The sequence below is a fragment of the Mytilus californianus genome, unplaced genomic scaffold (genome assembly GCF_021869535.1).
Source record: "Mytilus californianus isolate M0D057914Y unplaced genomic scaffold, xbMytCali1.0.p SCAF_8, whole genome shotgun sequence".
In the NCBI taxonomy this organism is placed as follows: Eukaryota; Metazoa; Mollusca; class Bivalvia; order Mytilida; family Mytilidae; genus Mytilus; species Mytilus californianus.
The window spans coordinates 102,356,492-102,370,394 of record NW_026262734.1 but is presented as its reverse complement, the minus strand read 5'-3'; the positions used below and the strand labels follow the sequence as shown (position 1 = coordinate 102,370,394).

At 35.3% G+C, this 13,903-nt stretch overlaps 1 protein-coding gene across 1 annotated transcript; it reads left to right on the top strand.

Moving 5' to 3' along the window:
* The first annotated feature begins 1,229 nt into the window (after window positions 1–1,229).
* LOC127711381 (E3 ubiquitin-protein ligase TRIM33-like) lies at window positions 1,230–7,469 on the top strand. Its single transcript, XM_052217409.1, has 2 exons — window positions 1,230–1,354; window positions 4,535–7,469. The coding sequence occupies exon 2, from the start codon at window positions 4,538–4,540 to the stop codon at window positions 6,944–6,946; it is 2,409 nt and encodes an 802-aa protein (XP_052073369.1). The 5' UTR covers window positions 1,230–1,354; window positions 4,535–4,537; the 3' UTR covers window positions 6,947–7,469.
* Window positions 7,470–13,903: the final 6,434 nt, after the last annotated feature.

The following is a 13,903-nucleotide window of genomic DNA, read 5'->3' as shown; positions in this document are numbered from 1 at the left end:
CATCATTCTGAACATTATGCCCCTGTCAGATTTTTCTCTATTTATAGCGGTTTTCAAGATTATGGACAAAACTTGCATTTTACCCCTATGTATTATTTTTAGCCATTCGGCCACGTTGATTGGAAGGCGAACACATCTTTTAAAGTAGACACCCTACTGATGATTTTGACCAAGTTTGGTTGAATTTGGCTCAGTAGTTTCAGAGGAGAAGGTTTTTGTTAAAGTAAACGACTACGACAGACGACGGACGCCAAGTGATGAGAAAAGCTCAGTTGACCCTTTGGGTCAAGGGATCTAAAAATAAACTTTACAAATAAATGAATTCGGATCAATCAAGCCAGGACAGGACACTGACTTTTGACCGCCACTAGAAAGGTATGAAAACTAAGATAGCAGCGTATAATTTGCTGCTTACTTTCTTTTCAGAATCAACAGTTGGAATCTTGGACGCAAAAGATTGCTACATTTTCCTCCCTAACATAGAGAATAAATACTGTTAACACAATAAAAGTTTTGACTTGTTGCAGAAAGAACCAACATTGTATATCTTGCTATGCAGTATGGGTTTTGCTCATTATTGCAGGTCGTACGGTGACCTATAGTTCTATAGTTGCTAACTTTCACGTCATTTGGTCTCTGGTGGAAAGTTGTCTCATTGGCAATCATCCCACATCTTCTTATTTTTATATTTAGAAATACAGACATAGCACATCGATATATGCTAAGTGAATTGTATTCCCAATAGATAAGCAACTTGTAGAAGTTTATATGACCCCCCCCCCCCCCCCATTATTTTGCTTCCTATATCAGTGACAATTAAACTCTGCTAAACAATTCTTAGCGCTCGAGGGTACCATAAGCCCAGTAGTCAGTGTTTCGCCTCGGAGTTATAACTTAAATTTCTTAAATTTGATTTTCCGTTGAAATATCAATTAGAATTTAAAAATTATTTAGATATTAAGATGCCATCTGTTGTTTTAAGCTTTCTCTGGTAAAAGTAAATCCAAAAAAGCGCGTTTATAGGACGCACCAAATTTTGAAAGCGTTATTTTTATTTCCGAAATAAACAAATCTATTTACAAATGAAACCTAACACTAATTTAACTATAATAGGTAAAAAATAAAAATAAGTCTTCCATTTAACACATTTACAAAGGATATGGAAATACAATACGTTAGGTAAAATCTTTGTCAGAATAAAATGAAATTAATTTCACAATACACAGATCATTTTAAACTGAATTTCTATTGTTTTAATTAGAACTCGACGTCATGGTACCTTAAAATGGTCGACAAACAAATCGTCTTTATTTCAACTTTATTATAGCAAATATATAGTTTACATTTATATCAGGTAAGTAAAAATAATTAAAATTAAATGAAGTATTATGTTTTTTTTTATTTTGAATAAAAATTATTATGTATAATGAAACATAACACAATGCGCTACACAGAATATGTAAGAGCAAAATGAAATTCTAAATATTAAGGAAAGTTCATCTACATTCGCATAAATAACCAAATTTATGAATTTTTCATTTAAACATTCATATGTAAATGTTTAACCCTAACTGATATGTGGACTCCTGATCCAAATATCTACGGTCTCTTTCAATGCAAAGAGCGCCTGGTGGCATCGTTTTGTTTTCGATTTCTAGTAATGTAGGCTTATCTCAAGTTATTCCTTAACTTATACATTTATATGATGTATGCTCGTTCACTACTGAAAAACATTTTTGATAGCTTTTAAGGCTATTTCCTGTCAATATTTCAATTTTTATACATGCGCCAATTAGACAGAAGGCAAACAACAAAAGATACCAAAATAGACATCTATAATTAGTCACTATACGTTCTTTTCAATACCTGGGATATGCGTCAACAAGACAGCAATCCAACAACAATAAAATGCTCCGCAGGGCGCAGCTTGATACGACCGCAGAGGTCGAACCCTGAACAGTTGGGGCAAGTATGGACACAACATTCAAGCTTGATACAGCTCTGAATTTGGATTGTGATTAAATATTTGACACAGCATAGGTTTCGGACACAGAATGAATGTGGTCTAAGAACTTAAAAATTTTAAATTGGACATTCACCTATTATGGTCCAATATCCAAAATCTAAATACATGGTTAGATTCAGCATATCAAAGAACCCCAAGAATTCAATTTTTGATGAAATCAAACAAAGTTTAATTTTGGACCCTTTTGACCTCAATGTGGACAAAGTTGATAACGGGGCCCAAAAATCAAAAATCTAAATACATGTTTAGATTCAGCATATCAAAGAACCCTAAGAATTCAATTTTTGTTAAAATCAAACTAAATTTAATTTTGGACCCTTTGGACCTTAATGTAGACCAATTTGAAAACGGAACCAAAAATTAAGAATCTAAATACACGGTTAGATTCGGCATATCAAAGAACCCCAATAATTCAATTTTTGATGAAATCAAACAAAGTTTAATTTTGGACCCTTTGGACCTCAATGTGGACCAATTTAAAAACGGGGCCCAAAATCCAAAAACTTAATACACGGTTAGAATCAGCATATTAAAGAACCCCAAGAATTCAAGAATAAAAAACCCCATTGAAATTGGTCAAGAAATAAGCAATTTATACGAAGTATCTTCTTTTGCACAATACTGTGCAATTGAATATTTCTTGCTATTGCGCAATACTATACAATTGACAATTTCTTGCTATTGCGCAATATTGTGCTATTGGATATTTCTTGCTATTGCACAATACTGTGCAATTGAAGATTTCTTGCTATTGCGCAATACTGTGCAATTGAAGATTTCTTGCTATTGTGCAATACTGTGCAATTGAAAATTTCTTGCTATTGCACAATACTTATTATATAATAATTTACACATCCTGTTTGGTGTGTATCTCCTACCATATCATTATTATTTGCTTTTAAATATAAAACAAATAACCAACTTAAAATGGAAAATTTTAAAAGAAAAATAAAAGGAAACCCCCCCCCCCCCCCAATTTTTTGAACCCCTTATGATTCATCACCCCCAAACTCAATCCCAGCCTTCCCTTTGTGGTATGATACCTTGCAGTACAATTTCAGAGAGATCCATACACTTGAACACAAGTTATTGTCTGGAAACTAGAAAAATGCTTATTTTTGGCCCCTTTTTGGCCCCTTATTCCTAAACGTTTTGGGCAATTACCCCCAAACTCAATTCCAGCTTTTCCTTTGTGATATGGAACCTTGTAGTACAATTTCAGAAAGATCCATACACTTACACACAAGTTATTATCATGAAACTAGAAAAATGCTTGTTTTTTGCCCCTTTTTTGGCCCCTAATTCCTAATATTTTGAGGCAATTACCCTCAAAATCAATCCCAGCATTCCCTGTGTGATATGGAACCTTGTGGTACAATTTCAGAGAGATCCATACACTTGAACAAAAGTTATTGTCATGAAACTAGAAAAATGCTTATTTTTGGCCCCTTATTCCTAAACGTTTCGGGCAATTACCCCAAACTCAATTCCAGCTTTTCCTTTGTGATATGGAACCTTGTAGTACAATTTCAGAAAGATCCATACACTTACACACAAGTTATTGTCATGAAACTAGAAAAATGCTTGTTTTTTGCCCCTTTTTTGGCCCCTAATTCCTAATATTTTGAGGCAATTACCCCCAAAATCAACCCCAGCATTCCCTGTGTGATATGGAACCTTGTGGTACAATGTCAGATAGATCCATACACTAACACACAAGTTATGTCTGGAAGTTACAAAAATGCTTATTTTTGGCCCCTTTTTTGGCCCTTAATTCCTTAACTGTTGGTACCATAACCCCCAAAATCAATCCCAACCTTCCTTTTGTGGTATTGAACCTTATGGTAAAATTTCATAGAGTTCCATTCACTTAAACTAAAGTTAGAGTGCGAAAACCAATGTGTCTTCGGACGACGCCGGACGACGACGACAACGACAACGACGACGCCTACGTCATACCAATATACGACCGCAAAAATTGTTTGCGGTCGTATAAAAATAACTTAAAACTTTTAAAGGGCAACTTCGAGTCTTCGACAAGAGAAAGGGGTCTTTGCAATGCATGTGTCAAGCTCTAATTTCTTAATATATTCAAAGATACTCCAAATAACGAGATAATAAAGAAAGAAAAAAGAAATACTAAACCAGGGTGGGTATTCAACGGTTCAAATTACTATAATCTCGATAAGTAAACGAACCAAATCAATGCGCATTTCACATTTTAACGTTTGTATATATGTAGGTGCGGATCAATAGTTTCTGGTGTTCTTCTTAGAAAACTGCCAGTCTCGTTTTGGTCGCTTTTTGTATGAATTTAAAGAAATTTTCGAAAAAAGAGTCTTATCCTACTTTAGATACAACAATGATGCGAATGACGCAACAAACAAAACTGGGGGTTTGGGTTGATATTGTAGTCTCTTTCATTTTATATATCTTATGGCAATTAAAAAAAATTATCAGACACTTTATCATAAGTCGCATGATAATAAATAGATTTTTATTTTTCAGATAATGTCTTCGATTGCTGCTGATGTTATCGACCCAGATGTGGCAGATACCTTTTTGACATGTTCAGTCTGTGAAGAACCGTTTAAGAATCCCGTTGGACTTCCATGTCTTCATTCCTTTTGCAAAGAATGCCTGACTAAACATATATTGTCAACAACGAAAGCCCAGAAGAATCCGAAAGCCTTTACTTGTCCGAAATGCAAACGACATGTAGATTCACCAGATCCGCATCAGCCGCCGCATTCATGGGCCGATTTGTTTCCACCAAACCATTTTGTACTAAGTTTAATGGAAGGTGTAAAAATAAGAAGTGATTCTCAAAAATGCGATCCATGTTCAAGGAGAAATGAGAAAGTCATTGCTATAAGGTGGTGCAAAGAATGTGGTGAGGCATTATGTCAGCAATGCGAAGGGTTCCATAGGTCAATGAAATATTCACAGCACCACCATTTGGTTAGTATGGAGGAATTAAAAACTCAACCGATCAAAAACACCGTATCTAGACCACCATGTCCAGATCACGAGGGAACTCTACTTGGTTTCTTTTGTGAAGATCATAACCAGGTCGTATGTTCGTCATGCGTAACTATAGATCATAGAAAATGCAAACACGTTACGACGACTGCAGAAGCAGCCGAAAAGCAATACGTAGATGCAGAATCTTTGTCAGAAAAATTGAAGCTTCAGCGTGATTGGTCACGTCGTATTGCTGAAAACAGAAGACACAGCGCACGTGTTCTCGAGGATTCAACCAATCAAATTCGGCACCAGATAACAAGCATACGACAACAAATAAATGACCTACTTGTCCAAAAAGAAGTAAAAATACTAGAGGAACTGAAAACTGTCCACGCTGACGAAAAAGAACAATACGACAAAGTTATCGAAACATGTGATGGGCTGGTGAGTACGACAGAAAACGCGATAGCTTTAATTCAAAATTCAATGCGCCATGGTTCCGATACAGATGTCATTCTTGCCATAGATAATGTAAAGAATGAATCTCAGTCTTGCGAGAGCAAGTTAGCAGACTTAACAACCAGATTAAAAGATCTTTTCATCAATTTCAGTGCAGATAGCACCTTACAAGCAGTCGTTAACGGATTAGATGATCTAGGTAGGCTGACCACAACTCAAGCAAACGTCAATCTCACCGCACCATACAACGTAGAACCAATGACTTATCGCAGCGATCACACACATCGGGATCATATTCACCACGAACACACACATCGGGATCATATTCACCACGAACACACACACCGGGAACACGACCACCATGACCGCACACATCGTGACCATTCACATCACGAAACTCGGCATACCCATACACACCGTGATGATAAACGCAGAGAAATAGAGATCGAATCTGTTCGGAGCCTTCCATTGTCTCCAATCAGTACAGGAAGAAAATCACCTGTTGCTATGCCACCAGCAGCAACCCAAAGAAAGGCATTAACGCCTCCTTATGGACTTACAAGTTCACCGGTAGTAACACCCCGTAAACTCAGGAAACGAAGTCCAAGCCCACTGCCGCCATTAATGCTTCCGAAATCGATTTCACCTTTTCCTTACAATCGGATAATACCAAGGCCAGCAACATTAGAAACCTTTTTCAAGGGTAGAACCAGCAATGACCGGGAAAACTGTTGTTTCACGGGAGCGGAAATAATTCAAGACGGCAGAATTATTCTATGTGACCAAACCCACAGAAAAGTGAAAGTTTTTAATCACAACTACCAGTGGTGTGGAGAAAAGGTGTTGCCTGCTAAACCGTACGATGTTTGTTGTATCGGAGGTTCTGACATTGCCGTTACGCTTCCAACCGAGAAGAAAATACAACTGTACACTGTACGAGATAGCGACTTCATATGCATTGCAAATATCCAGACTGGTGCAAAGTGCTGGGGAATTGCATATGCCCAAAAAAAATTCGCAGTATGCTGTTTCTCAGCACCGCCCTCTGTTAAAATAATGTCTAGGGATGGGCGTGAGTTAAAATCCATCGCACGAGATATGGCCGGAAATGACTATTTCAATTTTCCAGATTATGTAGCCATGGACAAAAATACAAGGAACATCTACGTGACAGACAGGTATAGAAAAAGTATTTCTTGTATTACTGCACTAGGCGAAAAACGTTGGGAGATTCGTTATGACAACTTGAAAGTACCACGTGGTATTGCCGTGTACGGAAGTAAAGTATTTGTAGCCGGATGTCGATCTCATACCGTCGTCCAGCTCAATATAGATGGCGATATTCTTGGAGACATCATTTCAGAAGGCATTAGCTATCCAACTAAAATAGTAGTTCATCCGAACGGAGAAAATATCCTCGTAACACAACACCAAGCCACCCTGATAGACGTAGAGAAGAATATGATTAAAATCTTTAGCTTGAATAATCAGTGACATTATTGAACTTAAAGTTAAGTCTGGTAATGATTTTTAGGTATGCGCTACGTCGAATTGGTCTGACGGTCATGTATTCAAAAACAACAGAATTAGCATGAAAAAAAAAAAAAAAACAATTTCATATGTTGTTTCCGCCTTTCTTATAGCTGACCATCTTTGACATTTAAATAACCGACTATTCATGGAACTTCTGCAGAATTCAAATAAGATGTACGTGTTGTTCATTTTGTAGTACTATTTGGGACTAGGATCATAAAGTACAAATACATGCAAATGACAAATTCCATTCTAAAACTTTTAAAATAATATAATCAATATAATCAATTAATAAACTCCGGCCATGATTCACAAAAAAAAAATGCTCATATTAAACAAGAAATACATGCCATGTTTACTTTAAAGAGTATGTATTGGTAGTTCAAGGCTGATTTGTATATAAAGTTTCCTGTTTTTGTGTGATAATAATGTACGTTTGCTGTGATATAAAACATGAGTTTATAATTAAATATTTTGATTAGTATTCTCAACTTTATTATGTATAGGAACATGATTATATTAATTGGACCACCATAACGTTTTAGCCAACAACTAAAAAGAGCTGAGCGAGGCGGTATGTAGGAGACTCGGATATTTTTCTTGGAATAAGTTATTGTTTGCATTTTGTCCGGCGACAAATATTTCATGCATTCTTAGGATAAGAAAAAAATAATCAATAATAATGCCGACTTTGGACAGGCACATATAGAATGTGGCGGGGTTAAACATGAGCGCTCAACCCTCCCCTAATCTTGGACAGTGGTATAATAGCACAACATAAGAACAAACAGTAACAATCAGTTGGAAATGGCTTGACTCATCAGATCGAAACGATGCAGTAGAAAAACCAACTAACATAAAGACCAAAGACACAAAGTACCGATCTAAGAGTGCTCATAGCTACTGAAGGCTTGTTCAAAATCAATAACAACTAATAAATAAATCGTGTTCTCCAAGGCTTATGTATTTTTTTAAATAAATACTTAAATTTTTCCAAAATTTCGGTTTTAGTCCATCTTATGGCATTTATAAATATTTGACTGTTTAGAAATAAACACTAATATTGTAAGATACTCTGAATTTATTAAAGTGAAGTTTGAGACACTTTAAAAATGAACTAACGGCTTGCTATCCCCAGTTGGAAAAGCCATTTTTCACATGAATTCATTGGAAACCACAGATATTTAGCACTATTAATTTTTTTTTTATACTCTCCACACGGAGCAAGAATTATCACTTCCAAAAAAGCAACATGTATGGATTGATTGGTTGATTGTTTGACGCATTGTGGCAAATTGTTCGTGAATATTTAGAACGAGAACGAATCAACGTTGTCAATGAGAATTATGTCCGCCGGAATAAAGGATGGGAAATATGTATTGACACCGGAAATGAGGGTATGTTCGATAGGTGCAGTGGCGGATCCAGAACTTTTCATAAGGGGGGGGGGCCTTGGATCCGCCTATGAGGTGCAGAAATCTTGATGTGTTACATGCCACCTACGTACTACAACAAGAGTTGTTGTAAGAGGTCATTTTCGTACAGGGAGGCGTAGGACATCAGATTTAACGTACCTATTCCGACCAGACGTGGTTAGGTATTTATACATCCTGCATAGCCAAAAGGCCGCTGAACTTTGGCAATTGGGATATACTGCCAGACGGGAGAAGTCAAGGGACGACAATTTCTATGCCCAATGGCTCGATAACATGTGGACCAAAAATAACTATTTATTTCCAGATTTCTAATGAATTGCTAAGCATCAAAAACATGCATCTACTATAACCCCAGTTCATTCTTTCATAACTCGGACTCGTTAGTTAATTGTACCAATAAGTTCAGTTTCCCCACGTTTTTTTCAGTTTTGGATTTTCAAATATTTTGGCCTTCATTATCATTGAAAAGACATTAGTAATATTGAAACGTTCATAATGCTATAATTTACATGATTATTTCAATCCTGTCTTCGGTATTGTCCGGCAGTCTCATTTGACATTTTTACTGGTTTATATTTTTAAAGATTGCTGCATCACATCTGTATTATATGGAACACGACATGTAATTTCAGACGCAATGTTCTTTTTGAAATCAAAATTTGACTTAATGGACGAATTGGTGATTACTGTCCAGTGGAAAATATTACATGTAAATTTAGACAAGAACATGTCTATGTGATACGAATATGAAAACTGCTTTATTCTAGACCAATATTGGTAAACTGAGGTGGATTTTTAATTTAATATATAACAAGGTAATAGTCTGTACTTTGACAAACTATTCCTACTATGAGCCGACCAGTTCTGAAGGCCACATGCTTGAAAAAGAATCAGGACATGTTAGTTTACCCAGCCATGGATTGAACACACAACCTTCTCAATTCAAGAAAAAAGAAAACGGAAATTATTGTAAGCTATAAGAGGATGACAATTTGATTTTCGAGGGGGGTATTCATTTACAGTTTTTTGCTTGACTACTTTTTCCCAGTTCTTTCAAAGCCAGACATTTCATTTTTTAAAATACACATGAAAGCCCCCCACCCTCCCCCTCGAATATGAAATGTTTGTGCAGTTACACCACTGTCCCAGGTTAGGGGAGGGTTGGGGCTCCTTCAAACTAGTTTAACTCCTACACATTCTATATGAGCCTGTTCCAAGACAGGAGCCTTGTTGGGTCATGTCTGTTTTATTTGATATTTGATATTTGTTTTTCGTAAATTGTTTTGTTATAAATTAGGCTGTTAGTTTTCTCAATTGAATTGAGTCATATCTTTTTAAGTCGTGGCCTATTATAGCAACTATACGGTAAGGGGTTTTCTCATTGTTTAAGGCTGTATGGTTGCCTATAATTGCTTACATCCACTTCATTTGAACTTTGGTGGATAGTAGTCTCATTGGCAATCATACCACATCTCCTTATTTTTATATCTAGAGGTCAACATGAATGAGGTCAATGCATTTTGTCAAGTTCTAAAGTGAAGTTTTGGTCACCACTTTTTGACATAATATGGGTATGGAAGATCAAAATGTTGATGATCTATAAATGAAAGTTCATGGTTAAATCACATCTAGTTCCAATATCACTACCTTAAACTTTTTTACATAGTATTCCTTCATTTCCTTGAAGAATCTTCATGAGGATACTACATATACGAGGGTAGGAATGGGGTACCCCACATGACGAATGATGGTAAAATATTTGTTAGAATAACATTAACGATAAATATTTTACTCGATTTGATGCTAACTGTAGCCCAAAAAATGAGATTTGATGAATGACGATAAAAAGTTATGAAGGCTTATTTGACGCTAATGGTAGCGAAAAACGGATTTTTGACGCTTGATGATAAAAGGCATTCCTATCCTCATATACATCTATTACCAAAATCTGAATAAAGATAGGCAATGGATGCATGTATATACTAATACACTATTTGACCTTGTATAGCATATCAATCATATTTATACACCAATAAAATGCATACAATCATGACTGTAATTTTCCCAAAAGTTTAATGGAATAGTAGGAATATGTTGTATTAATTCTCAACCCAAGATCCTAACACACACACACAACAAAATCTGAAACAAAAGGTCATTCCTTTTATAGCTGTTCTTTAATCTCAGTCATACTGAGATCTTCAATATCAAGCAATAGCAAACATGGCTTAGCAATTTCGAGACAGCCCAAAGCAACCATTTGAAAGGGATTCTTTTGAACTCTATCAGAAACAGAATGATGTTAGGAGAATATGATTATAAACAATATAGAGTTGTAAATTTATGATACACATCTTGAAACCGAGATTACAAATATGAACTGCATTCTATTTGAAATTTCGAAAACTCTTAATAAAACTTTCAAAATGTTGGTTGTACTGTTTCAGAACTGAATAACATTAGTAATATCATTTAGACTTTAAAGAAATGTGTATTATTCAGATAATGTTGACTACTTCTACCTGTAAAGACTAGTTGTAACTTGTATTGTCTGCATTGTTTCACTTTCAGGAATTCAGGAGATTTTTTTTAATATCTAACCATACAGTATGGGACTTGCACTTCATTGAAGGTTGTGTGGTAACATGTAGTTGTAAATATTCTTAATTTAGTTTTATACAAGCTTCATTTTGAGATATTTGAGTCAATATTTGGGAGACAGGCGAATGTTTTCTTTTTTCCATTGAAGAAGCATAAAATTGAGAAGATATATCAATGTGGGAAATAAAATTCCATTATTTAAGGAATGACTGTAATATTTTTTCTGTCTATTCGAAATAACATAAAAAATGTGGTGCACACTGAATAACGAGCGTAGCCGGTTATTTAAGAGTGTGCACCACATTTTTTATGTTATTTCGAATATACAGAAAAAATATTACAATCATTCCTTATAATTTAATTCTAAATTCGATTTTAAAGGAGTAAATCATGAAAAAAATGTTGATGACTTCACGGTCACATGACAAAATTATGTCTATGAGCTGATAAACAAAATTCTCTCAGCCAATCAGGAGACATGTTACATCCAAAAACAAATTATTAAAAAAAAAACTAAACAAAAAAAACTGACAACAAATCAATATAGAAAATTATAGATTAAGCAGCACAAACCCTACTGAAACCCAGGAGTGGACTCAAGTGCTCAAGAAGGGTGGCAGTTCCTCTTGTGTTACTATACTAATTGCAAGTGAAATTTTGATGAATTAAATCTGATAATATCATTATCAAGGAAAAGTGAACAAGAAAGTGTCTACAATAATTGGAACATGTCTGTGGCAAAGAAATTACATAGCAGGCTTATATACCTTTAAAGTAGTCCAAACACATAATTTAATAATAGGCACAAGTTGTTATAACTATACTGACAGAATTTCCTATTTGTTTACTTTACTGTAAATCAGAAACAAGAATGTGTCCATAGTACACGGATGCCCCACTCAAACTATCATTTTCTATGTTCAGTGGACCGTGAAATTGGGGTCAAAACTCTAATTTGGCATAAAAATTAGAAAGATCATATCATAGGGAACATGTGTACTAAGTTTCAAGTTGATTGGACTTCAACTTCATCAAAAACTACCTTGAACAAAAACATTAACCTGACACGGGACAGACAGAGGAACAGATGGATGAATGAAAGTACGAATGGATGGACGGACAAACGAACGGACGCACAGACCAGAAAACATAATGCCCCTACTACTTTGTAGGCGGTACATAAAAATACTGAAAATTCAGAAATAATTGTGAGGTTTTTATTAATGTGAAAAATGTGAGTGGGTGAATATCGCAATAATAAGAACGTACATTCTGATATATAAAACATATAAATGTATCTAGATTTTTTCTGAAATCGCAATAATTAATCAACCATTTCTGTCCATTCTTCAATAAAATGCTCCACTGGGCGCAGCTTGATACAACCGCTAAGGTCGAACCCTGTACAGTTGGGGCAAGTATGGACACAACATTCAAGCTTGATACAGCTCATAATTTGGATTGTGATTAAATATTTAGATTCAGCATATCAAAGAACCCCAAGAATTCAATTTTTGTTAAAATCAAACTAAGTTTAATTTTGGACCCTTTGGACCTTAATGTAGACCAATTTGAAAACGGGACCAAAAATTAAGAATCTAAATACACGGTTAGATTCAGCATATAAAGAACTCCAATATTTCAATTTTAGATTAAATCAAAAATAACCAACTTAAAATGGAAAATTTTAAAGAAAAAAAAAAAGGAAAAAAAAGAAAAAAAAAAATCCCCCCCCAATTTTTTGAACCCCCTTATGATTCATCACCCCCAAACTCAATCCCAGCCTTCCCTTTGTGGTATGGTACCTTGCAGTACAATTTCAGAGAGATCCATACACTTGAACACAAGTTATTGTCTGGAAACTGTAAAAATGCTTGTTTTTTGGCCCCAAATTGCTAAATGTTTAGGGCAATTACCCCCAAACTCAAACCCAGCTTTCCCTTTGTGATATGGAACCTTGTAGTACAATTTCGTAAAGATCCATACACTTACACACAAGTTATTGTCCTGAAACTAGAAAATTGCTTGTTTTTTGCCCCTTTTTTGGCCCCTAATTCCTAAAATTTTGAGGCAATTACCCACAAACTCAAACCCAGCCTTCCCTGTGTGGTATGGTACCTTGCAGTACAATTTCAGAGAGATCCATACACTTGAACACAAGTTATTGTCTGGAAACTAGAAAAATCTTATTTTTGGCCCCTTATTCCTAAACATTTTGGGCAATTACCCCCAAACTCAATTCCAGCTTTCCCTTTGTGATATGGAACCTTGTAGTACAATTTAAGAAAGATCCATACACTTACACACAAGTTATTGTAATGAAACTAGAAAAATGCTTGTTTTTTGCCCCTTTTTTGGCCCCTAATTCCTACAATTTTGAGGCAATTACCACCAAAATCAATCAAAACATTCCCTTTGTGATATGGATCCTTGTGGTACAATGTCAGAGAGATCCATACACTAACACACAAGTTATTGTCTGGAAGTTACAACATGATTATTTTTGGCCCCTAATTCCTTAACTGTTGGTGCCATAACCCCCAAAATCAATCCCAACCTTCCTTTTGTAGTATTGAACATTATGGTAAAATTTCATAGAGATCCATTCACTTAAACTAAAGTTATTGTCTGGAAACTGAATGTGTCTTCGGACGCAGACGACGACATGATAGCATTATACGACGCAAAAAATTTTTGCAGTCGTATAAAAATCACAACAATAAATGCACGCAATAATTTCTGAATTTACAGTATCTATCTTTTCTTGATTAAACTACCACTTTATTCTCTTCCATAATTATCCATTTGATGTGTCATATTCTAACCTACCTCTTTTCCCAGCGATGATTATACATTATAGATGTTACCAGTTTAAAGAAAA

Excerpts from the sequence above, each read along its gene's own strand:
- LOC127711381 (XM_052217409.1), top strand. The coding sequence starts at position 4,538 with ATGTCTTCGATTGCTGCTGATGTTATCGACCCAGATGTGGCAGATACC.